The 25541-nt window shown below is 40.4% G+C and overlaps 1 protein-coding gene across 1 annotated transcript; it reads right to left on the bottom strand.

Moving 5' to 3' along the window:
* Positions 1 to 460: 460 nt before the first annotated feature.
* utp11 (UTP11 small subunit processome component) lies at positions 461 to 24749 on the bottom strand. The gene is made up of 8 exons (XM_060847297.1): positions 24654 to 24749; positions 18003 to 18064; positions 16373 to 16475; positions 15024 to 15137; positions 8858 to 8951; positions 4194 to 4324; positions 3563 to 3673; positions 461 to 695 (listed from the first exon to the last, which is right to left on the bottom strand). Exons 1-8 carry the CDS (start codon positions 24714 to 24716, stop codon positions 612 to 614), a joined length of 762 nt encoding a protein of 253 aa, XP_060703280.1. The 5' UTR covers positions 24717 to 24749; the 3' UTR covers positions 461 to 611.
* Positions 24750 to 25541: the final 792 nt, after the last annotated feature.

Raw genomic sequence — 25541 nt, 5'->3', positions numbered from 1 at the left:
GTTATAGTTCAACAGGTTTAATTGGAAGCACACTTGCTTTCGGAGCGCCGCTCCTTCATCAACCACCTGAGAGCTAGTGCTTCCAATTAAACCTGTTGGACTATAACGTGGTGTTGTGTGATTTTAACTTTGTACACCCCGGTCCAACACCGGCATCTCCAAATCAGCACAGAACTGCTTTTCTCAAAAAAAAATTTCTTTTAAAAACTAGTAATAACAATTTTTAAACTGTGCTCTGCTGGAATTTAGGTCTCCCCATGTGTTCTTCTTATCCCCAAATGGTATCTTCAGAGTGAAAGAGAACTTATTGGGGAAAAAAAAATGCTTTTGTAACTTAATGTCACGTTGTTTCTTTATTCGAAGATTGACACCATTCTTCTAAACTGAATCTGAACACAATGTAAATTCTGACTCTTACTTTCCGTGACCGATTAAGAGTACTCAACAAAAAGCACGTCACTCCAACTAAACCGCTCTCTTCACATTTATTTAATGCAACAGGGACAATAAAATCTTATATGTTACAAAAAAACATGAGTTTGCAACCAATCGTCTCAGAAAATCTGCATGAAAAGGGTAGCTCAACGGTTAACTGCCCGTTTGGAGAGATGTCAGCGTTTTCTCTTAAATTGGAATTTGTAAATGGCCGGAGAGTTTACAGTTTCCTTCTTCACTTTCACTTTCCTGGTCTTGTCCTGTTAAAAAAAAACCCATTCAAGTTAAAAAATTATAGATGATATACACACAAAACAGGGAACACAACCAATTCAACAAGTGAATTCATTTGATTTTATGATGTTAATAAGATTTCATAAAGCACATCTAATCTATATTTGTTGCTTTTATAAGGTAACAGCTCCCCTGTAAAATACAGATCAGATTTATTCTCATCTGCCTAAAGGCTGCATTAAAATATCACACAAAGAAATTTTACACAAATGAATTAATTAGGAAAGCAAATTGAAGGCAAAATGTCAAAGTTACGAAACACAGTCAATTCATCTGATTAAACTTGCAATACCTTTCCCTCACAATCACACCTAGGAATACAATTATAGCTTTTTAAAAAAACTACATATAAAACGCTCAAAAATAAGGCTGAGTTTCTAGTAACATCCGATTAAGTACACTGGTGGGAAAACTGTTACAACACTCACTCACTTTCAAACCTTAAATTAAATTCCGTATAGCAAGGATATTTCTTACCTTTCATCTGTTGATGTCATACAGCACGGAAACTAGCCCTTTGGTCCAACTCTTCAATCCTGACCAAGTTTCCCAAATTAAACTAATTCCACTTACTTGCAGTTGGTCCATGTCCTTCTAAACATTCCTATTCATGTACCTGTCCAAATGCCTTTTAAGTATTGTGCCTGCATCATCTACCATTTCCTCTGGCAATTCATTCCATTTACAAACTACTGTCTCTGTAAAAATGTTGCTTTTTAGGTCCCTTTTAAATCTCTCTTCTCACCTTAAATATATGCCCCCTAATTTTCTCTATCCTATGGAAAAGACCTTTGCTAGTCACCTTAGATACCACTCATGATTTTATACACTTCTACAAGGTCACCTTTCAACCTCTTCTGTTCCAATGGAAAAAAAGCCCCAGCCTATCCAGCCCCTCCTTATAACTCTCACCTTCCAACACTAGTAACATTCTGGTAATTTTTTTCTGAACCCTCTCCAATTTAATAATATCCAATTTAACAATGATAGCAGGGCAACCAGAACTGGATATAGTATCCCAAAAGTGGCCACACCAACATCCTATACAACCCCAACATGGCATCTCAACTCCTAAACTTAATGCTCTGAGCAATGGAGGCAAGTGTGCTAAATGTTGCCTTAATCATCAGGTAACTGTGATGCAACTTTCAAAGAACTATGTACCTTAATCCTTAGGCCTCTCTGTTAAACAACACTACCCTGGACCCTAGCATTAACTGTATAAGTTCTGTCCTTGTATACTTTACCAAAATGCAATACCTCACATTTATCCAAATTAAACTCCATCTGCCCATTGGATCAATTGATCAAGATCTCTTTGTAATCTTGGATAACCTTCCACAATGTCGACTATACCAATTTTGGTGTCATCCATAAACTTAGTAACCATTCTTCCTAAATTTGCATCCAGATCGTTGAGATAAATGACAAACAACAGTGAACCCAGCACCAATCCTTGCTGCACATCACCGGTCACAGGCCTCCAATCTGAAATACAACCATCCACAACCCTGTCTCCAACCGTAAAACCAATTTTACATTCAACTGTCAACCTCTCCCTGAATCCAATGTGATCTAACTTAACTAATCAGTCTACCATGCGAAACCTTGTCAAAGGCTTTACTGAAGTCCATATAGATAACGTTTACCCAGTCTACCCTCTTCAATCTTTTTGATCCTAAGTAGAAGTGAGTACAGAGACAGATGAGGATGGTTTTGAAGTTGAAAAGAGCACATTAATTAGAAAAGGCAGGTAAAAGCAAGTTAGAGAATGAGATAATGCTGAAGAATTAAACTGCATTTATTTCAATGCGGATAAGGCAAATGAACTCAGGGCCTCAAATTAGATGTTAAAAAATAAACATATTTGTGATATGTTGGTGATACTGGTTGGACCAGCATTTATTGGCTCTACCTTGATATCGTTGAGAAGGTGGTGCTGCCTGCTTGAATTGCTGCAGCCAGATCCTCAATACCATTAGGGTGAGAGTTCCATGATTTTGCCACAGTGATACTGAAGCAACGGCAATTTATTTCCAAGTCTAGATGGTGTGCAGCTCAGAAGGGAACCTGCAGGTGGAAGTGATCCCATGCATGTGCTGCCCTTGTCCTTCTAGACAGCAGTGGTTACGGGTTTGGAAAGTTTTGCCTAATAAGCCTTGAAGAATTTCTGGAGGTCACCTTGTAGATGGTTACACACTGCTGCTATTTTGTTTATTTTTAAACAAAGATCTTAAGGGATATGGGCCCAAGGCAGGAAAATGGAGTTCGGCTACAAATCTGTCATGACTTCATTGACTGGTGGAATAGGCTTGAGGGGCTGAATGACTTATTCCTGTTCCTATGAGGGACTGACTGCTTGAGGATGTGGCGTCAATCAAATGGGCTGCTTTGTCCTGCATGTTGTACAGGCTGTTGAGTGTGGTTGGAGCTGCACCTATCCAGGCAAGTGGAGAGTATTGTATCACACTCCTAATTTAGGCCTTGTATGTGGTGGACAGGTTTTCAAAATCAGATGATGAGTTTCTAAGCAAGGTTCTTAGATTTTGTAGCCACCATCCTTGTACAACTTGTCCAGTTCACTTTCTGATCATTGGTAATTCCCCAGGATTTTGATAGTGGAGAATTCAGTGGTATCAGTGCTATTGAATGTCATCAGGTGCCAGTTAGATTCTCTCGTTAGAGATGATCAACATTTAACATTTTACTTCAGTCTTGAAATTATAGAAATAGCTGTAGTGATTAATAATGGTTTTCCCTGAATGCTGTGCGCCAAATCTATAAAATCCACAATATATTAAACCATGTAAAATTATGAACTCTATATACTCACCATGAGGTCCTTTCTGGTCTGTATTTTTTGGGCCACTACAAACAGTTGCTTCTCTCTCCCAATGTGCTGTTGCAGCAGATTATATTGGTTCTTTCTCTGTCGAGCAAGTATCTGAAAAGGACAAATTACAAATCACTGAAAGAAGAAAGTGATACTCATTGTTCAGGCAAATAACAGGGGAAATGCAAAAGAGAGAGAGGAAAGCTCTAGATTTATAAAAATTAACTGCCAATCCTTCACTTAAAAAAAATTGTTACAGTAACACAGAATTCTGTGAAGGAATATACTTTAACCTGCTTGAAGATCGAAAAATATGAACATTCAAGTTAGGAACAGGCTATTTGGTCTCTTGAGCATGTTTGATTGGCTAAATGAATGAACACCAACAATTTCTGTAATACTGTCTTTCAGAGTAAAAACAATGGTCTTGCACAATAAGTGCATGCGGTTTCTTACAGCTAAAACAATGACCTTGTGCAAGTTGATAGTCACAAGTTTCAAATGACTGTCAGATTGTATAAACAGTAAAACAATCCCAATTAGCTTTCTGAAATAGTAACAATACTTTTGTCAGCCTATGTGACTGCTCTCATTTTAGGTACATTTTCATCTGGACATCATTTCCTATTACCTTGAGATCCCGGAGACGTGTGGCTCCTTTAATTTTTTCCTTCTGTAAAGTTTCGATCGTTGGTCGATTATATACTCGGTCTACAATCTCTGGTACAGTATTGAGGCGTTTTGCCAAGTCAAATTGTTTAACTGTGCACAAATTTGAAAGAGATCTTCTTAAAAATATTATAACTGAGCAATCAATGATTAATAAGAACAAAACATCTACAAAGCTTGCAACTCCATCAATAAACATTGTGAACAATTTGAATTGTACAATTATATAAAGATCTGTCAGGGCTAGTGAGGTACCAGAAAGACCAAAGAAACCTCAGACACAATAATCATAGCCGAGTTCATTAGTACAGCTAGGACATGAACATGGGGCACCACAATTGGCTTTGTTTTATCAGCATGAAAGACAGACTGGGGAGTATGGTTCGAGGAGGGTACAAGTTCAAAAGAAAAAGTCTTGCCAAAAATAATGCAGCCCTTGTAAAAACAGGTGCAAGTAATACGGTAAATGAAAATAAAGAAAAACCAGACAATGTGGCTTTGAGATGCAGTGGTGGTGACTCTATCTCTGGACCTGGAGACCCAAGTTCAAGTCCCATTTCCACTGGAGGTGTGTAATAACTTCTTCAAACAGGTTATTAGAAAAAAAAAGGTCAAATAAAAATTTATTTTAAAAACATTAAGAAATACCAGACTTGTTACCTAATTACTTGCGTGTCTTTCTTCATGGTGGAAAAAGATAATATAGCTGACATTCCAGTGAATTATAGTAAATTGAGGACTGGAACTCATTAGCAAGAAAACATAAGGAAAACATAATGACACTAAAGACTGGCAAATCCCCAGAACTTGATAGCTTCTACTTCAGTGGCAGTGTTTACGGGAGGTGACAAGGTTCTCTCCCACCAGCTGGAGAGCTGCACCATCTCTTTGAGAGAAAGCTAATTGAATTATATAACTAGACAGCAGCGGACCTGCCCCTGGGATCAAGGACCATGGGGTGGAAGCTCCCAGTTGCTAAGGGAGCCTGCACGTTTGTAATGGCTCACTCATGGCAGCTTCCCCTGCATTAATACAGGCAATGGTATGATCAGGCTTTTAACTGGACAATGAGTAGCAGCATATGAAGACCGTCCAATGACCTTCGAGCCATGGACATTTCTGCCATGGGCTTAATTGGGGTGGATTCAAGAGACAGTGAGGTCCTTGCCCTTACTCTCCTGCCCCATCTGACATCGCCCATTTCCAAATTTGCCACAGGGAAGGACATTAAATTCCATCTCAGGGTTTTAGAGGAAAATAGGCGAGAAAACAGCAGGTTCTTTAGCTGTAATGCACACTCAATAAATACAACTCTACTGTTTAAAACAGATGAGACCCCAAAACCAGGAAATCACAGACTTGACTCATTTAGGAGCTATTATGGAGATGTTACGACCCAGGATAGCAAACCAAACCAAGTCTGGGTTACTCTCCCTGGATCTGCAACAGTAAAATAGTAATATTCAAGGACCCTCAAAACTGCTCAATTATTCCAAACCAGACCTTACAAATAAAAGACCTTCGATACCAACTTATTAATACTGTAACTTTAGCAGGACAAAGCCAACTTTGTCAAAGCCAAGTAGTATGGATATCTATGATTTAAACCCAATCTTCCTTGATTATAACCACCACTCCACATACAAGCAGACTTACACAGTTAAGGAATAAATTAAAAATAATTAGAATTTCCCAGTTCAATTAAAAAGAGCGTCAAATGATAGATGCCATGTCTTCAAGTAATCCTTGGATAATGAGTCAATCAAAGGCACAAAACTATATATCTAATTTCAGAGACACTAGTGAATACACACAGTTTCGGTAGACTTCGAGAACTATTTACTTATTCCTTACAGACTTGGATTATTTTCTCAGAATATTCAATAAATGTCTAGAAAACTGAGTAAAAAATATCGCAGCCAGTCCCAAAGCTTCCAAAGTCACCCTGCACCTGCCAAAACCAGTCAGAACCAGTTCTTTCTTTTCTTTTTTGCAAAATCAATATTTTCTGCAGCTGGCTAGAGTCCTCCCTTGATTGACCAACCCAACATCCAACCAGTTTCCAGCCCTGGGCACAGCAACAATCAATGACATATTTTGAACAGTATTCCTTAGCTGAGTGAAGTCACCAACAGCAAACATCTGCATTAGTTTTCTTTTCTTTCAGAATAGACAGCTGTTAAAAATTCAACTTTTAGTTCCACCAAAAATATGAGAAAAATAAAGAAAATTAGTAAGGATCTCCACAGAGGAATTTACATTTCAGGGCAGAATTACTTCAAGAAACTTTAGTCACTTGGAAAGCCAGCAGGGATTTGTAGATCATGTCTATGCTGTAGTTTATCTGACTTTCCTAAGAAAATCAATAAGATAAAACTAAAATTAAACTAACTAAAGTCATGGAATTAAAAAGAAATTATTGACTGGTTTAGGAGAATGCACAAATGAAAAGTCAAAATCCAGATAATGGGAATGGGATTTGGAAGTAGCATCCCATAAGGATCAATGCTGGAGCCTTAATTATCATATTTGTTATCTAAGTCAATGATAAGAGAGAGACATGTATCCAAGATTTCCAATGACACAAGAGAGGGAAATGTAGTATCATAGGATGGAGTGAAAAATTATGAAGAGGCATTGATAACTTAAGTAATGGGCAAAACTATGACAGAAAAAAAATCAGCACAGTTAAGTGTGGGCTCATTCATATGGAATCAAAACAAACGATCATTTCTTTTTAAATAAAAAAGTGAGCCAGTATCGCCCCAGCTATACAGAATTCCGGTTCAACAATGACTCAAACAATACTAAAGCAATACTAAGCGTGGGGATCCAAAAAAGAATTTAGGCAACATCAATACTGTGCAGGTCATTCTGGTTCTATGCGTGCTTCGTCAACACGGGTTGGCTATAACGTGACTGACGAATTGTGGACATTATTCAAACAATGCGAACTTTCTACTGAACCGTTATAGCGATTTTCTATTGCAATTTTCTACACTAATTTTTTACAGCGGTTTTCCATAGTGCAACTTTCTATAGCACAAGGTACACAGGAATGTAACTGTCACGTTATAGCAGAATGACGTGTAAATACAAAAAACAAAGGCAGACAACTATAACAGAAATGCAACTGGAATGCACAAACCATTCTTTCAGGGGTCTAAAACACAGGGATAACTCCATTTTTATGTGCCAGTATTTAGCATAATTTATGAAATGTTAGAAACTTACATTGGTATTCTGAAGTCTTAATTACAGGATTGGAATGCATTTCCATCAAGGAACTCAAAATTAGCAGATAATTAAATGTTAAGTAACAACACAGAGGGCAAAATACGCAATTTACCTTATATTTAATAGGCACTACTATCATAGAATCCCTACAGTGTGGAATCAAGCTATTCAGCCCATCAAATCCATACCAACCATCCAAACAGCATCCCATCCCGCTACTGTATCCCTGTAACCCTGCCTTCCCCATAGTTAAACCAATCCAATCCATCTAACCTGCACTCCTTTGGACTATGGAAGGAAACTGGAGTACTGGACGACATGGGGAAAATGTCTGTGTGGAGGTTGCAGTTGCCTGAGGCTGGAATCAAACCTGGGTTTCTGGCACTGTGAGACAGCAGTGCTAACTATCAAACCATGCCTGTATTCAGCCATGACAATTAAACTTCTAAAGCCTAAAAAAGCTTTCCATTAATATTTTCAAATATCGGTCTTCTAGAGGCAATGGAAATGGTGTTGGGCAGTGGAGCATTAATTCATTTTATATTTTATCGCCATATAGTATTCTTTTCCAGATCAGACCAAGCAAACAGGCAGAAACAGAAAAAGGTTCCTCATATTGTTCCAACAAATAATCCTCTATTTCACCTTCACACCAGCCCTTATTAACTGCTACGCTTTGTTTCCATAACTACCAGTCACCTCCATCCTCATATTGTCAACAAGGCCTTGTAAATTAGCCACTCACAGCTGAACTGATCTACTCTGCTGAAGAACCAATTCTTTGAGAGCTGAAAGGCATTTTCTGCTTTCAAAGTACAATCTTCTTTCACATAAAGCTTTATTATTTTTAGCTTCCGAAAGCAGATTCAGATACTTGTGTAGAATTGTATAGAGAATTTCTCTGTTCACTTTTTTTCCCTTCAGTTGAATGCTTTGGTCTAATTTTGAATGCAAAAGAAATATTGCTGTAGTCTGATAGGAATAGTTAAGTTGTCAAAATGGCTCAGAAAGGTTATATAGTGAGTACAATCACTGCACAAAGAAACTGACTCAGTCTCTGGACTGAGTTGACTCAGGTGATGTCAGCTGGCCTTGGTGCTCTTGGGTAAAGGAGTGGAAAAGAAAGCAGCCAGGGTTTATACTATTAATCACTTCCAAACACATCCTGTTGCCATTGCACAGAGGGAATGAAGTCATCACTGGGATTGATCATCGCGTACCTCCTCCAAATTTAGAGAATACTCACCGGTGCAGTATGTCACACAGAAATCAGCATGCATTGAAGCAAACCAGGAAAAGGAGTCCCAGCCTTCTGGGTAAGAGCTAAACGGTAAGAGGAATTTAACTGAAGTTTTTACAGATCAGAAAATATGTAATAAGATTCAGTACCTTCCTTTTTAGAGTCGCAGAAGAAAATGTGCTTATTGCTTGGTTTGCCGTTAGCTTCTAAAAGATGGAGTTCAGACTGGAGTCGTTCAATTTTCTGCAAGTGTATTGCAAATATGTATTATCAAACCAATGCACAAGGACTTTCACAGCAGGCTTAATATTCCCTTTTGCACTGCCAGAATAAAACCCATTACTTAAATCTGTAAAAATGCATTTGATAACATAATATGTATTAAAGTACATGTTTGTTTCAATCTCTAAAACTAGAACAGTGAACTGCTTGAAATCTTGGGGTCAATTTTAGGTTAATTACTGTTGGTGACACATGCTTGTGTTTTGGCCAGCGCTTGAAAACGTCTGAAGTACAAGCCAGAGAAAGTCAGCATAAAAACACAGCGTTATGCTCCTAATTTATAAGTTTTGACACTTTGAAATGTGATGCCCTTTGTGAGATATGACATTGAGATAGCAAACAAAATGTATTCCATGAAAGCACCATGAACGTAGAAAATTTCCCAGATGTGAATTTTTTTTAAAAAAAAAAGGAACAGAACCAAAACTGTCACGGAAGACCACAAAACCATTGTCAATTGTTGTAGAAATTCATCTGATGAACTCACCCCCTTTAGAGGATAAAGTCTGTTATCCTTACCCATGTGGCATAGCACCATGGTTGACACTGAAATGGCCTCTTAAATGGCCTAGCAAATAACTTGGATCAAAGCATTATGGGGCCTAAAAAGGATGAAACTGGACTGACCATGCTGCATCATCCGAGACACCAGCAATGACAACATAAAACACATTTCTGAAAATCCATGAAAAGCCTTCCTAACTAACGTTTGGGACCTTGTGTCTAAACTGAAAGAATTGCTTCTCACACTGCACAACCATTCAGTTTGACACAGCATACTCACTGAATTACAGTTTACAGTCAAGATCGCAGACAGCACCATTGCCATCCCTGGATATGTCCTGTCCCATTGGCAGGACAGACCCACCAGAGTGGCAGCTTAGTGATATTTAGTCAGAAAGAAGCTGTCTCTTCAATTCATTCCAAACCCATGAAGCCTCAAGGCATCAAGTCAAACATGGGCAAGAACGTATTGGAGGTTGAGGGGTGATCTTATTGAGGTTTGTAAAATCATGAGGGACAGAAAAGGTCAATAGCAAGGGTCTTTCCCCTAGGGTGGTGATGTTCAAACCTAGGGGGGCACACTTTTAAGTTGAGAGGAGAAAGATTTAAAATGGACACGAGGGGCAACTTTTTGTTTTACACAGAATGGTTTGTATGTGGAATGAATTGCTACAGGAAGTGGTGGATGCAGGAAAGTTACAATATATAAAAGACATTTGGATTAGTACATGAATAGGAAAGGTTTGCAGGGATATGGCCAAATGCAGGCAAGTGGGATTAGTTTAGTTTGGGAACGTGGCTAGATGTGGACTAGTTGGACTGAGGGGTCTGTTTCCATGCTGCATGACTATGACTTCATGAAACCTCTTGACTATCACAGATTGGTTGCCCCTCAGCTGATGAATCTGTACTCCTCCATGTTGAATACAAACTGAAAGAAGGGTGGCATAAACACAAAATGTAATCTGGAGGATGCCCACTTCCACTCCAAAAGTGGCTCAGTAGCACCACTACTGATCCAATGTCCAAATCTTAAAGGATATAGCTGCTAGCCTGGGTCTGTAGCAGGTAGTGAGTGAACCAAGAAAAAAAAACCAGGTTATCATAGAGGTGACCACTGCGCAGCCTCTGGAGACAAAGATCCATCTTCACATTGAGGATACCTCTCATCATATTGTTACATGACAGGGATTTTGAACAAATCTAACAACAAAAAGCTTGCCATTGATGAGGCACTGTGAAACATCAACAATACAAAAAGTGTACTCAATCACAATCTCTAACCTTTTGGTCATGCACACTTCCCACTCTGTCATGACCATCATGCTTCAGTCCTGCTTCACTGAACACTGCAGGAGGGCATGCCAGGAGCAGAGGTATTAATCTGGTGAATCTAGAATATAGGACTTCTTGCACGTGAAACAGCATAAGCAACATGTTATACATAAAGTTAAACCACCCTGCAAGAAATTGATCAGATCTAACCTCTGCGTGACCTGTCACATCCAGCTGTGAATGTGGTAAATAATTAAACTAGAATGCTGCACAAAAATTCTCAATGATCGAGAAACCCAGAACAGCAGTTCAAAAAACAAATGTGTGCAACCTTCCTCAGCCCCAAGTTCCTCCAGCTTCACAGATGCTAGGCTTCAGCTACACAGTTTCAGCCTATTTAATATGGAGATACGGTTGAAGGAACTCAATACTGCAAAGATTATGGGCTTGAAAAATATTTTGGCAATAGTAATCAAATTTATTTTCAGAGCTAGCCATAGTGTTAGCCAAACTGTTCCGGTACAATAACAACACTGGGGTCCAGTAAGGTCCCCACAACAAGCGGGAAGAGTGCAATCTGGCCAACTTTCTATCACACAAATCAACAGTTACTCAGCCAGATTGATCAGTTTTGGTTCCATCAGGGTTACCCAGCTCCTCACTTCATTCTAACCTTGATCCTAATATGAACAGAAGAGCTAACCTCAAGTGAAATGAGAATGACCATCCTTAAGAGTGAGTCAGCATTAGACCAAGTTTGACATTAAGGACCCTTAGTAAAATTGAATTCAATAAAATTCAAGGGAAAAATTTGCCACTAGTTGAAATCACACCTAACACGAAGAAAGATGGATGTAGTTGTTGGAGGTTAGTCACCTCAGCTCCAGGACATATCTGCTGCAGTTCCCCAGGGTATTGTCCTAGGCTCGACCATCTTTAGCTGCTTCAAATGATTCTCCTTCATCATACCTCAAAGATCAGCAAGGCGGCCTTTGTGTGGAGCCACAGGAGATGGGGTAGATACTGAATGAGTATTTTGCATCAGGGTTTACTGTGGAAAAGGACATGGAAGATATAGAATGTCAGGAAATAGATGGAAACATCTTGAAAAATGCCTGGATGACAAAGGAGGAAGTGCTGGATGTCTTGAAATGCATAAAAGTGGATAAATCCTCAGGACCTGAACAGGTGTTCCCTAGAACTTTGTGGGAAGCCAGGGAAGTGATTGTTGGGCCCCTTGCCGAGATATTTGTATCATCGATAGTCACAGATGAGATTGAGGTTGGCTAACGTGATGCCATTGTTTAAGAAGGGCAGTCAGGACAAGCCAGGGAACTATAGACCAGTGAGCTTGACGTCAGTAGTGAGCAAGTTGTTGGAGGGAATCCCGAGGGACAGGATGTACATGTATTTGGAAAGCCAAGGACTGATTATGGATAGTCAACGTGGCTTTGTGCGTGGGAAATCATTTCTCACAAACTTGATTAAGTTTTTTTGAAGATGTAACAAAGAGGATTAATGACAGCAGTGCGGTAGACGTGATCTCTATGTACTTCAGTAGGGTGTTTGATAAGGTTCCCCATGGGAGACTGGTTAGCAAGGTTAGATTTCATGGAGTACAGGGAGAACTAGCCACTTGGATACAGAACTGGCTCAAAGTTAGAAGACAGAGGGTGGTGGTGGAGGGTTATTTTTCAGACTGGAGGCCTATGATCAGTGAGTGCCACAAGGATTGGTGCTGGGTCCACTACTTTTTGTCATTTACATAAATGATTTGGATGTGAGTATAAGAGGTACAGTTAGCAAGTATGCAGATGACACCAAAATTGGAGGTGTAGTGGACAGTGAAGAACATTACCTCAGATTATAACTGGATCTTTATCAGATGGGCCAATGGGCTGAGGAGTGGCAGATGGAGTTCAATTTAGATAACTGCGAGGTGCTGCATTTTGGGAAAGCAAATCTTCGCAGGATGTATACACTTAATGGTAAGGTCCTAGGGAGTGTTGCTGAACAAAGAAATCTTGAGTGCAGGTTCATAGCTCCTTGAAAGTAGACTCGCAAGTAGATAGGATCATGAAGGTGGTGGTTAGTATGCTTTCCTTTATTGGTCAGAGTGGAAGGTCATGTTGCAGCTGTACAGGATATTGATTAGACCACGTTTGGAATATTGTATGCAATTCTGGTGTCCTTCCTATTGGAAGGATGTTGTGAAACATGTAAGGGTTCAGAAACAATTTACGAGGATGTTGCCAGGGTTTGAGGATTTCAGCTATAAGGAGAGGCTGAATTGGCTGGGGCTATTTTCTCTGGAGCGTCGGAGATTAGATTAGATGAAATTAGATTCCCTACAGTATGGAAACAGACCATTTGGCCCAACATGTCCACACCAACCCTCCAAAGAGTAACCCACCCAGACCTATTTCCCTCTGACTAATGCATGTAACATTATGGGCAATTTGGCATGGCCAAATCACGTGGCCTGCACATCTTTGGACTGCGGGAGAAAACCCATGCAGACACGGGGAGAACGTGCAAACTCCTTACAGACGGTTACCCAAAGCCTGGAATCGAACCGGAGGCCCTGGTGCTATGAAGCAGTAGTGCTAACCACTATGCCACGGTACCGCTCCTCCAAAGGGGTGATGGAGTGGGGTCTTATAGAGGTCTACAAAATCATGAGCGGCATGAATTGTATAAATAGTCAAAGTCTTTTCCTGGTGGTGAGGGAGACCAGAACTAGAGGGCATCAGTTTAGGGTGAGAGGGGTAAGATATAAAAGAGACCTAAGGGAAAACATTTTCATGCAGAGGGTAGTACGTGTATGGAATGAGCTGCCAGAGGAAGTGGTGGAGGCTGGTATAATTACAACATTTAAAAGACATCTGGATGAGTATATGAATAGGAAGGGTTTGGAAGTAGGTAGGACTAGATTGGGTTGAGATATCTGGTCAGCATGGACAAGTTGGACCGAAGGGTCTGTTTCTGCACTGTACATCTCTATGACTATATGGTGGTGTTCGTCAATGATTGCATCAATACTTGCACTTCCTCAGATAATGAAATAGTTCGTCCAAATGCAGTAAAAGCAGGACAATAACCAGACTTGGGCTATTAAGGCAAATAACATTCACACTGCACAAAAAAAACCATGCAATAAACATCTCCAAGACAGAATCTAAATGTTTCCACTTGCTGTTCAACGGCATTTCTACTGTTACCTGGTGGTTATCAATGACCAGAGACTGAAACAGATGAGTGATATGTGACTACAAGAACAGGTCACAGGTTGGGAATTCTATCCACAAAGCAAAATGCTTTGGCCACATAATTTCTAATTGAACATTTGATGGCATAATTGCTCTCCAATGCACATTCTTTTTCTTCCCTTACAAATGCCCTCATGCAATAAGTTCCATGGAGCCTTGCATAAAACCATGCCAATATAAATTACCAAGGCAACGCTATAAAGGAGAAATTGACATCTGCAATTGTAAAAGAGCAACTGGACCTACAAATTTTTCTTGTTTAATTGGCAGCATGGTGGTTCAGTGGATAGTTCACAGCACCAGGGTCCCAGGTTCAATTCCAGCCTTGGGCGACTGTCTGTGTGGAGTTTGCACATTCTCCCTGTGCCTGTGTGGGTTTCCTTCAGGTGCCTTGGCTTCCTCCCACAGTCCAAAGATGTGCAGGTCAGGTGAATTGGCCATGCTAAATTGCTCACAGTGTTAGTTGCATTAGTCAGAGGGAAATGAGTCGGGAGGCAGGGGGGCATTACTCTTCGGAGGGTCGGTGTGGATTTGTTGGGCCGAAGGGCCTGTTTCCACACTGTAGGTAGTCTAACCCAATCTAATCAAAAATGGATTTTCCTGCACAATGAAGTATTTCAGCATCTGTACAAAAATACTCTACTGCCACCCAATGGCCACTGTCACTACTACCATTAAATAAACAAACATTCTCTAAAACGTGTGCAGAACAGAAGTGGCAAACGTACAGCAGTTAATCACAGAAGTTTTTGTGAAGGGCACAAAAACATTTTTGTAAAAGGTATAGTTTCCCCTCCTCTTCAAAACCAAGGAATCAAAGAAGTCATACATCTATAACTGTGAATATCAAAGGTTGCATTGAATAATGCTGCAACAAATTAAATTTTTTTTTCTAAAACATCTACATCGGTATATTTTATTGAACTAGAGGGGGAAGTCTTTGGAAGCTATTGGCAAAGAGTGAAAACAATATCGATGAAGTCACCTTTGACTCTGCAACCCGTTTCATTTCCACATATTTAAGGTCTTGTGTTCGCATGATCTTCAGCTGCTCCTCTGTTACTTCCTCTCTCGGCTGCTTGATGACATGAACTCCATCCTAAACAGTAAACAGCTTAATATCCATAAACTCCACGCAGAAAGAGAACGGACACTATTTTATAGAATTGTTGAGAGTAACTGTCACACACTTAAACAATGGAGGTACAATGAGCATTCAAAGGATAAATAAAAATACATTCCAGTGAAATAAACGTGGCACCTATTTATTTGTTTGCAGATCATGCTCTTTTATAATGACTGCAATGTCCCATCACTGAAGACGACAAACTGGTGGATCACATCTAGTATCTGTTAATTCCTGAAACTGACTTAGAAGCAGAAGCAAGCCCACCACAGACGTGGAATATTCGTATAATACAGGTTAAGTAGTACATAATGTGCAGTTCCAGTGGTGGACTGTTCTGCAGTATTACACAACACGAACATGGCAGTGATGCGACATGAATGCATCAGTGTCCAGGATGTCAAGCAGCTTTCACTAAGGTAAATAATCTAAATTAGTCTTGGGATGATATACAGCATACAACGTACCGCATATTACAAGATACACAGGAAGGGATATTGTACATGAGCACCATTTTCTTCAAACTAATCCCTGTGAACACTTACATATACAAAAAAAGGACTTGTAAAAAGTTATTTAATCTTTGTTCGCTTATATCAAGGGGAGTCATTCTGTCCAGAAATAAGATTATGGAAACAGCATGTCAAAAATACAATTATTTCAATATGGGTTATGCTGACAGGCTGGAATTGAATAATCTGAAGGTTGTGTTGAACACATTTAATTATTATGTACAATGAAAGGGATGCCATGAATGTCTATTTTGTTTGGAGGGAGTTACTGCCTGCTTTAGGAAGAATGTCAAGTACTGCTTGCAGGATTTATAGCTTTCACTGAAGAACCTTGGTGACCCACTTGGTTGGGATAGTGCACTAAAAAGTGTCATTAGTACTACAAGGTGACTTTGCAGACCATGTAAGACCGGTAGCTCAAAACAATCTAGTATGTATGTTTTTAAAAAAATACATTACTTTGAAACCAGATTACAGCTCTAATGGTTCTTTCCAAAGATTAGGTATCAATTATATACAGTTGAAAGGAATGTGAGGCTGAATCAAAAAGACTTAGGATCATCTTTGCAATTCTGCTGAATGAAACATTAATTTCAAGGGATGTAGTTCAGGGTAATTTGAAAGTCACACCTTGCCCAAAATACAAAAACTGTGTATCAGTGGAAAAATAAATCTGGCTTATATTACTAAACAAACCTCAAGTTTGGTGCTGGTCATTCGAAAGTAGAATTCATCTGGATTTTTGTCTAATGCCTTCTGTCGTAATGCCTTTAGAGTGTTCTGCTTGCGGTGATAATCCCTGAAATGTGCACAATCAAATGGTTTACCTTGAGATGCATTTTGGTATTACAAAAATAACAAGTCTGCAACAACACCAAGTTAGCTTAAATATGGCAATTGAACAATCCTAGTCAAGAAAAATAAGCTATCCCATATCTGTCAAAAACTTACCTGATATGATGTAGAATGGTAATTATTAACAACTAATATATAAAATAATGCCTCATCAGAAAAGATTCATTTGACTCATGCGGGGAATGATGGGCTTATCTTATAAAGGAAGGTTGAGTTAGATAAGCCTAAATCCACTGGGGTTTAGAAGAATGAGAGCTGATCTTATTGAAACAAATGTTAAAAGGGACTGTGGAGGGTGGAAGAGGGTGTTCCCTCCTATGGGGGAGACTAATACTAGAACATAGTTAAAGAATAAGAGGCCTCCCTTTTAAAATGGAGATGAACAACAGAAGGTTGGTAGAGTTTTGAAGATCGTGGTGACTAGGCCATTAAGTTTATTCAGAGTTAGATAGGTTCTTGATGGACAAGGGAGTCGAGGATTATGGGACGTAGACAAAGTGGAGCTGAGGCCATAACCAGATCGCCCATGATCTCACTAAAGGGTCCTACCTTCCTTGAAGCATGTTTCTAAAATGATAAAACAAAAGTGTAGATGTACAAAGGGAAAAAGTGAGGACTGCAGATGCTGGATTCAGAGTCAAAGAGTGTGGTGCTGGAAAACCACAGCCAGTCAGACAGCATCCAAGGAGCAAGAGGATTGACTTTTCCTTCATCAGGAATGTACAAAGGGATCTATATGTCCTTGTCAATAAGTCACTTAAGGCTACAAAGCAAATACTGCAAGCTATTAGAAAGGTTAATGATATCACAAAAGGGTTTGAGCATAGCATTAATGAAGGCTTGCTTTGACTGCACCTTGGGAGTACTGTTTGCAGTTTTGATCTCCTTATATCAAGAAATATATTATTGCCATAGAGAGAGAAGAAAACCTCACTGGATTTGTCCCCAGGATGGCAGGAATGTCCTGTGAAGTGCGACTTGGCAAACTAGGCATTTATTTGCTGAAGTTTTGAAGAACGAGAGGTGATCTGATTGAAACTTACAAAATATTTAATGGAATTGACTGAGTAGGCAATGCAGAATCAGGGATCTAAGTTAATAATAAAGCAAATTACCACTTAGCTATGAGATGTGGAGAAATCGTTTCACTCAGAAGGATGTGCCTTTGGAATTCTCTACCACAGAAGGTTGTGGAATCTCAGTCTTCGAACATATTTAAAGGTACAGAGTAAGAGATTTCTGATTACAGCGTTATGGGGATGAGGTGGGTAAAGGTCTGACAGGCTGAATTGCCATTCCAATTCCTATTTTTGTAGGGCCTTGAGTATCTTGAAAAGGATCGCAAATGCAATCTATAGGTAAATTTGACATCCTGTAACCTTATTTGCAGAGTATTGGCTATTCATTAGTATGTCCTCATAGTATTTCATTGAAGCCAAATGCCTTAAACTTCTGTTCATGAAATACTCACTGTGAACGTAGCTTGTAATCTTTCTTCTTCTCCAAGAGACCCAGTCGCTTTCGAAATCCAGGCTGTGCAAAATGAGTAAAAAGGATAATGTCACTAGAAAATATCAGGGCTCGAACTGTGCCCATAAAATAATTCATAGGCAATTTATTTTTAAATGCACATCTTCAATTGCATTGTTCACTTTACATATGATACACCATTCTTCATAAGGATATTAATGTTATGCCATATGCAGCACTAGGTATCTACAGTCTGCTGCTAAGATGGGGCTATATGCCTTTAAAGACAAGTCTAACAAACAAGGAAAAATAGACTTGGGCCAAAAGTTAATTGATTAGTGAATTGAATATCCAGATTCTGAAACGCTTGTGAACTTTAGGTCTGTGAGTGAATATTTTTTAATCACAAAAGATTGCTTTTCACATCCAGAACCCAGCAAATATAAGTGGAAGTTTGCAATGTTATTGCACCCAAACACTTGTACAATTGAGATGGAAAGCAAATAATCGGCGTGAAGGATCAAGGAAATTCAGATGCAAATGTGTCTCTCTTAGCAATTACACTATACCATTATTAATGATTCCACCCCAAAACCATCTTCCTTCCCATGGACTAAAAAGAGTCATCCATATGAATTTCCTTCAATTAACCAATTTGAAAGTGGATGCAGAGATATGTCAAGAGTTTTAAGCGTAGCAGGGGAGACATTTCTTTGGCACTTTATAGTAATTGTTTTGTAAAGCATTTTTTAAAAAAAGCAAGTTAGAAGCAAATGTGGATGTTGGAAATGTGAAATAAAACCTGAAAATGCTGGAAATACTTAGCCGGTTAGACAGCACCTGTGTAAAGTGAAACAGGGATAACATTTCAGGATGATCATTTTTAAGTAGGACTGCAAAAAGGCTGGAGATGTAACAGGCTTTAAGCAAGTACTGAGACAGTGAAAGAAAACCAAACGCCTATGATCGGCTGGAAGGCAGGAGAAATTAATGACAAAGGGAATGATGGTGTAAGGCAACAGGAAATGGTGATTAAACAGATCCCAGTTTTGATACTTATAAATACCAATAATGACTGACAGCAATGGGGCAGAGATTAGAGAATTCAAATTCTGAAAGGTTATATGGTGCCAATTTGGAAGATGACATGCTCGCTGTTCCTCACAGTTCCATGGAGTTTCACCACAACCCTAGAGAAAGTCACAACATGAGATGAGAGTGGGGAACTGGACAAAGAATTAAAAAGACAAATCACAGGATCTCTTTGCAATCTGAGCAAAGGTGCTCTGCAAAGCGATCACCCAAACTGCATTTAGTCTCCCAAGTGGAGAGAAGACTGCACTATGAGCAGTGATTATAGTAAACTGAACTGCAAGTAGTAATCAGCTGTGGGTGGCAGGGGATTAGGGGTCTTGGACTGTATGAAGGATGAAGCAAAAGGGCTGGTACTTGAGGATGAAACAGGATACCCAAAGGGGAGGAGAATCTGCAAAGGTAGGTTTGTTCATACAGGTGTCATGCTGAAGGTGGCAGAAATGATAGGACAAGGGGAATCCTATTTTGGTTCTGGGATGGAGGAAAAAGTGAGATCAGAAGATTGTAATAAAACAGGCACAGGTGAAGGTCCTGCTAACAGCAGTGGTGAATAAAGCTCAGGAAAAACCCATACTGGAACAGTTGTAATGTAAGGCATCGTCTGTTCTTATTCTATATTCTCTCACTTGATAAGAATGGGTGTGACTTTGGAAATTAATTTTGTTAAAGTCATTACAAAAACAGAGAAAAGAAGAACAGGAGTAGACCATTCAACCCACTGAGCCAGCTCCACTATTCAGTATGATCCTGGCTGATTGTTAACTCAGTACCCTGTAACTGCTTGTTCTTCAGATCATTTGATCCCTTTAGCTCTAAGAACTAGATAGGACTCTTTAAAAAAAAAAATTCAATGTTTTGGTCTCAACCGCTTCCTGTGGTAGAGAATTCCCCAAGCTCACCATTCTCTGGGTGCAGAAATATCTCCTCATCCCAATTCTAAATGGCTAACCCTGCATCCTAACACTCTGACTTTCAGCATCTGGTGTACAAAGACAAACCAGGCCTCATTACACTTGCCTTTTCCAAATCTATCACCATTTAAACAATAATCTGCCTTCTCATTTCTGCTACTAAAATGAATAACCATTGATTGAACCACATTTTACTGCATCTGCCATGCATTTGTCCACTCATTCGCATTGTCCAAACCACATTGAATCTCTGCATCCTCACAGCTCACCAAGCTTTGAGTCATCTACAAACATGGAAATATTCATAGAATCCCTACAGTACAAAAAGCCATTAGGCCCATCAAATCCATACCGACAACCAAAGAGCATCCTGTCTGCCAATCAGTTGTCTATCCATGTCAGTATACCTCCCTCAATTCCATGCACTTTAAGTTTACATGCCAAATTTTTGTGTGGAACATTATTAAAAGCTTTCAGAAAGTCCACGTAAATCACATCCACTGACTCCCCCTACCAACTTTATTAATCATAACCTCAAAAAAGTACATGTCTATCAAACATGATTTCCCATTACTAAATCCATGCAGACCCTGATAAATCTTGTCACTTTTTCAGAGTGCTCTTATATTAAATCTTTATTGTGGACGCCAGGACTTTCCCCACTGCTGGGGCCAGGCTAACCAGCCTGTAATTCCCTGTTTTATCTATAAAACTTTCTTTTTGAAAGTCGTGGGGTTATATTAGCTACCTTATAACCCAGAGGAACTGGTGCAGACTGGGTAGTGTGAGGTTTTCGATAACACTACTGAGTAGCGATGACAGCTTTACACAATCTTTGGAAAGGTTCTTTTCCTCAGTCTGAGAACATTTTGCTCCATCCACTATGAAATAATACACATCGGTTTTTAATTGGAATCTGGAATATCATATCATTGCTTTGGTTACAGCGTACCACAGAAATCAGCTGTCGCCATGTTTGCTGTGCACATACTAAATCTGAATTAGTCCCAGAATACAATGCACTGAAGGAAAAATGATTGCTTTAATACAGCCAGCAGTGTAGCAGCTGCACAAAACAGGCAATACTGAATCAGGCTGCACATTATACAGATAACTCCACCTGTCTTTTTTAAAATCAATGGGACAAATAAAAACTGGGCAGCCTGTATCAAACAGTCAATCAATTGCTACTAGGTTTTCACTTCTGCAAAAATTGAACGAGACATATAAACTTGACAGAAGTGAATTGTTGAGAAAACTGTCCAGTTTTGGTCCCCACACCTCAGGAAGGACATACTGGCACTGGAGCGTGTCCAGCGGAGATTCACACGGATGATCCCTGGAATGGTAGGTCTAACATACGAGGAACAGCTGAGGATCCTGGGATTGTATTCATTGGAGTTTAGAAGATTAAGGGGAGAGCTAATAGAAACTCACAAGGTAATACATGGCTTGGAAAGGGTGGATGCTAGGAAATTGTTTCAGTTAGGCGAGGAGACTAGGACCCGTAGACACAGCCTTAGAATTAGAGGGGGTCAATTCAGAACAGAAATGCGGAGGCATTTCTTCAGCCAGAGAGTGGTGGGCCTATGGAATTAATTGCCGCAGAGTGCAGTGGAGGCCGGGACATTAAATGTCTTCAAGGCAGAGATTGATAAATTCTTGATGTCACAAGGAATTAAGGGTTACGGGGAGAATGCTGGTAAGTGGAGTTGAAATGCCCATCAGCCATGATTGAATGGCGGAGTGGACTCGATGGGCCGAATGGCCTTACTTCCACTCCTATGTCTTATGGTCTCTTATGGTCTAAAAAGCCACACTGCAGGTGATTCCATCTTTTGGATAAGGTCACAGAGTCTAACAGCACAGGAACAGGCCCTTCGGTCCAACGCATCCATGCTGACTAGGTTTCACAAAACAAAGGAGCCCCACTTGCTTGGCCCATATCCCTTTAAGCCTTTCCTATTCATGTACCTGTCCAAATGTCTTTTAAATGATGTAATTGTACCTGCATCTACCACTTCCGGTGGCAGTTCATTCCACATACAAACCACCTTGGGTGAAAAGGTTGCCCCTCAGGTCCCTTTTGAATCTTTCCCCTCTCACCTTAAACCTACACCCTCTAGTTTTGAACACCCCTACCCTCAGAAAAGACGTTTGCCATTCACCTTATCAATGCCTCCTGTGATTTTATTAACCTCTATATGCTCAACAGCCAACCTCATACACTGCAGGGAAAAAAGTCCTAGCCCATCCAGACTCTATCCCTCAAATACTCCACTGCAACATCCTTGTAAGTCTTTTCTGCACCCTTTCCAATTTAATAACATCCTGTCTCTATCAGGATAACCAGAACTACTGTATGTAGTAGTGCAAACGTGACCTCACTGATTCTCCACATGCCACTCAGGTTGATGTTAAAGAGCCCAAGTCATTATTCAGAGAGCGTTTTCCTGGTCATACTTTGTCACCATTTATAATATGGAGAAAGCACACTATCTGGTCTAATTTTACCCACCTCTTGCTGTTTGAGGAATGTTGCTGTCTACAAACTGACCAAGCTCGGTCCCCATTTTTCTAAAGTATCTCATTATTTGTAAACTCTTTGGGATGCTCAGTGGTCAAGAAAGGCACAATATCAGTACAAGTCCTTCCTTTTCTATGTGATCACAGTCAAGAGAGGTGAGAATTATTTATGATCACTGCACTACTTCTGAAACTACTTCTAATACCTTTGTTTGGACAGTAAATTGCATGGCAGTTCATAACTGGTGACCAACACAATAAACAGAAGTAAACAGATGATTTGAACTTGGTGAAGGTACACAGTTGGGGTAGAGTGGTAGCTCTGGCCAGTATATCCTGACCAGAAAAGATGAAAGCTGGCCACATCAGACCCTTTACTTCAATACAATAGAGAAAGATATTCTGATCCTGCTGTCTTTACTACTTTCTTTAAAAAAAATCATTCATGGCATGTGGGTGGTGCTGTCTGGGTCAGCATTTGCTGCTCTTCCTTAATTGCCCTTGAATGGCTTGCTAAGCCATTTCAGAGGTCACATTGCTGTGGGTCTACAGTCACATGTAAGCCAGACCAGGAAAAGATGACTAATTCCAAAATGCTAGGCAAATTCATTTGGAGAGAGAAACAGAATTAACATGGTAAGTCTGTAATGACTCTTCTTCAGAAACCACTTCCCTCCAAATTTCTCTAGCATTTTCTGTGTCTGCTTCAACATCCACGATCCACATTATTTTGCTTTTTTAAAGGTGACATTTCCTCTCCGAAGAACATTAGTGAGCCAGATTTTTAAGATGACAATTGACAATGTTACAGGGCTGCTATCAGACTGGCTCTTAATTCCAGACATTTTTAATTGAATTTGGACACTACCATATGCCACAATGGGCTTTGGACCTTTGTCCCCAGAGCATTTTGCTGGGTCACTGGATCACTACCTGACCACCACTACTGGTTAATCTTCCTCACCTATAAAACATAGGGGCAAAAGAAGGCCATTCATCCCATTAGGTCAGCTCCGCCATTCACTGTAATCATGGCTAATTTGATAATCCTCAACTCACTTTTCAACCTTCACCCCATATGCCCCGATTCCCTTACTGAACAGATTGAATATAATTAATGACCTGATCTCTCAACAACCCACTGTGGTAAAGAATTCCACAGATTCACCAACTCCTGAAGGATGATGTGTCTTAAATGTGTAGCCTCACATTTTCAGATTTTGCCCTCTTGCTTTAGTTGCTCACAAGGGGAAACAATGTTTCTGCATCTAACCTATCAAATCCTATCAGAATTTTGTATGTTTCAATAAGGTTGTCTCATTCTTCTAAATTCCCCTTAATTTACTCAACCTCTCTTCTTAAGGCAGTCCCTCCATGCCCACTGTCAACCTATTGACATTCGCTGTAACAGACTGCCTCCAATCCCAATATATGTTTCCTTAGATGAGGAGCACAAAGCTGGTCACATTATTCCAGCTGTGGTCTGACAAGTGCCTTGTGTAGTTTTAACAAAGTCTCCTTACTTTTATATCCCAATCCCTTTAAAATAAAAGCCAACATTACATTTGTTTTCTACATTCATTGAACTTGGAAGTCAGTTTTGAGAGATTCATGGTCAAGAACTGCCAAATCTACTTTGAAGATAGTCCAGTCTTTGTTGAAACAATATTTAGACCCTCTACTCTTCCTGCCAACGCACATTTTCTCCCATTGTATCCCACATGCCACCAAGTTTTACCATTCACTCAATTTGGCTACACCCCTCGCCAATCCTCATCGCTTTTTTTTGGTGCCACTCCTCAATTGTTTCCCCACCAGAACATTCACTTTTGCATTCTAGTCATTAACATGAATTGTCAACAGTTGTGGCACCAGGACTGATCCCTGTGGCACTCCACTAGTTACAGAGTGTCATTTTGAAAATGCCCCCGTCCCTTCTCCCAACTCTGTAGTTACCTAACCCTCTATCCCTGTTCCTGCCCCCCCCTCCCCCCCAACACCATGGCCATTCCCAACACCCTCCCGCAATGGGTTTACTCTCCTTTTCTAAGTTCCCATTCGGAAGCCGCTCTACTTCCAGCAGTGATATATTGGCAGACACTGATCTCTGTGGCACCGACCTGACCCCGCTCCTGGTGACTACGCTGCACCGATTTCTGCGCTTTGCGGAAAGCCGCCGCCATCTTCACCCTCGTGTCGGACGGAAATCTCGACCGGCTACTTCCGGCTCATGGATAATGGCTCATTTCCGGCGGAGAGGTAGCGCCCTCACATGGTAAGGTCCACACTATTACACCCATTCAGGCACAGTTACTCAGGGTAAGGGGCGGGGCTACCGCCGGGGATGCCCGAGGGGGCGGGACTGCCACGGATCCGCACGCCTAAGGGGGCGGGACTATCTTTGGAACGTCAGGAGGGGCGGGGCTATGCCTCGGAAGGGGCGGATTACAGCCAGAACGCACCCAGATAGGCGGGAGTGTTCACGGGAACGCCCCCCCAGAAGGCGGGGCTAGCCGTGGCGTCACAGGGGACGAGAGCATTGTTGGAGCCGCCCCGTCGGTGGGTCAGGTTGAAGCCCGACCCTGCTGCTCCCCTTGCGGCCAGATGGAGAACTGCAGCCCTTCTCCTCAACTTTCCTGTCTCCAACACCTCTAAGTGGAAATAATATCATTTAATGCTTGTTACCCTAGGAGAACGTAAGCAACCTGGGAAGGTGCTTAAGAAGTCAACATTTTTCAAGGACAAGCAACAGACTGCAGGGGTCAAGTCATGGGGGTTATGGAGAGATTTGTGACAGAATTGAATGAAGAGTCCAGAGAGACTAATCTCAATATTCAGAGCAGGGTGAATCTTTTAAGTTTTTGCCAAGCGAAGAGGCATGTTTCTCACAAGACAGCCGTTAATTGTCACTTAAGGGGCATTACTGGCTTGGTAGATACCTTATTACTGATCCAACTCGCCTCACTAATGTTCAGCTTCCCAGCTTGCCAAACACATTGAATAAGTTA

This window comes from Hemiscyllium ocellatum, chromosome 30 (genome assembly GCF_020745735.1).
Source record: "Hemiscyllium ocellatum isolate sHemOce1 chromosome 30, sHemOce1.pat.X.cur, whole genome shotgun sequence".
Lineage (NCBI taxonomy): Eukaryota > Metazoa > Chordata > Chondrichthyes > Orectolobiformes > Hemiscylliidae > Hemiscyllium > Hemiscyllium ocellatum.
Note: the sequence above shows the minus strand (reverse complement) of the source record. Positions and strands in the feature narration are given on the sequence as shown.

What these genes read in the sequence shown, in the direction of transcription:
- utp11 (XM_060847297.1), bottom strand. Translation starts at nt 24,716, where the DNA reads ATGGCGGCGGCTTTCCGCAAAGCGCAGAAATCGGTGCAGCGTAGTCAC. An exon ending in GTCACCAGGAGCGGGGTCAG is followed by an intron (nt 18,065 to 24,653) that starts GTCGGTGCCACA and finishes CATTTTGCACAG; the next exon opens with CCTGGATTTCGAAAGCGACT. An exon ending in CACGTCTCCGGGATCTCAAG is followed by an intron (nt 3,674 to 4,193) that starts GTAATAGGAAAT and finishes TGTCCTTTTCAG; the next exon opens with ATACTTGCTCGACAGAGAAA.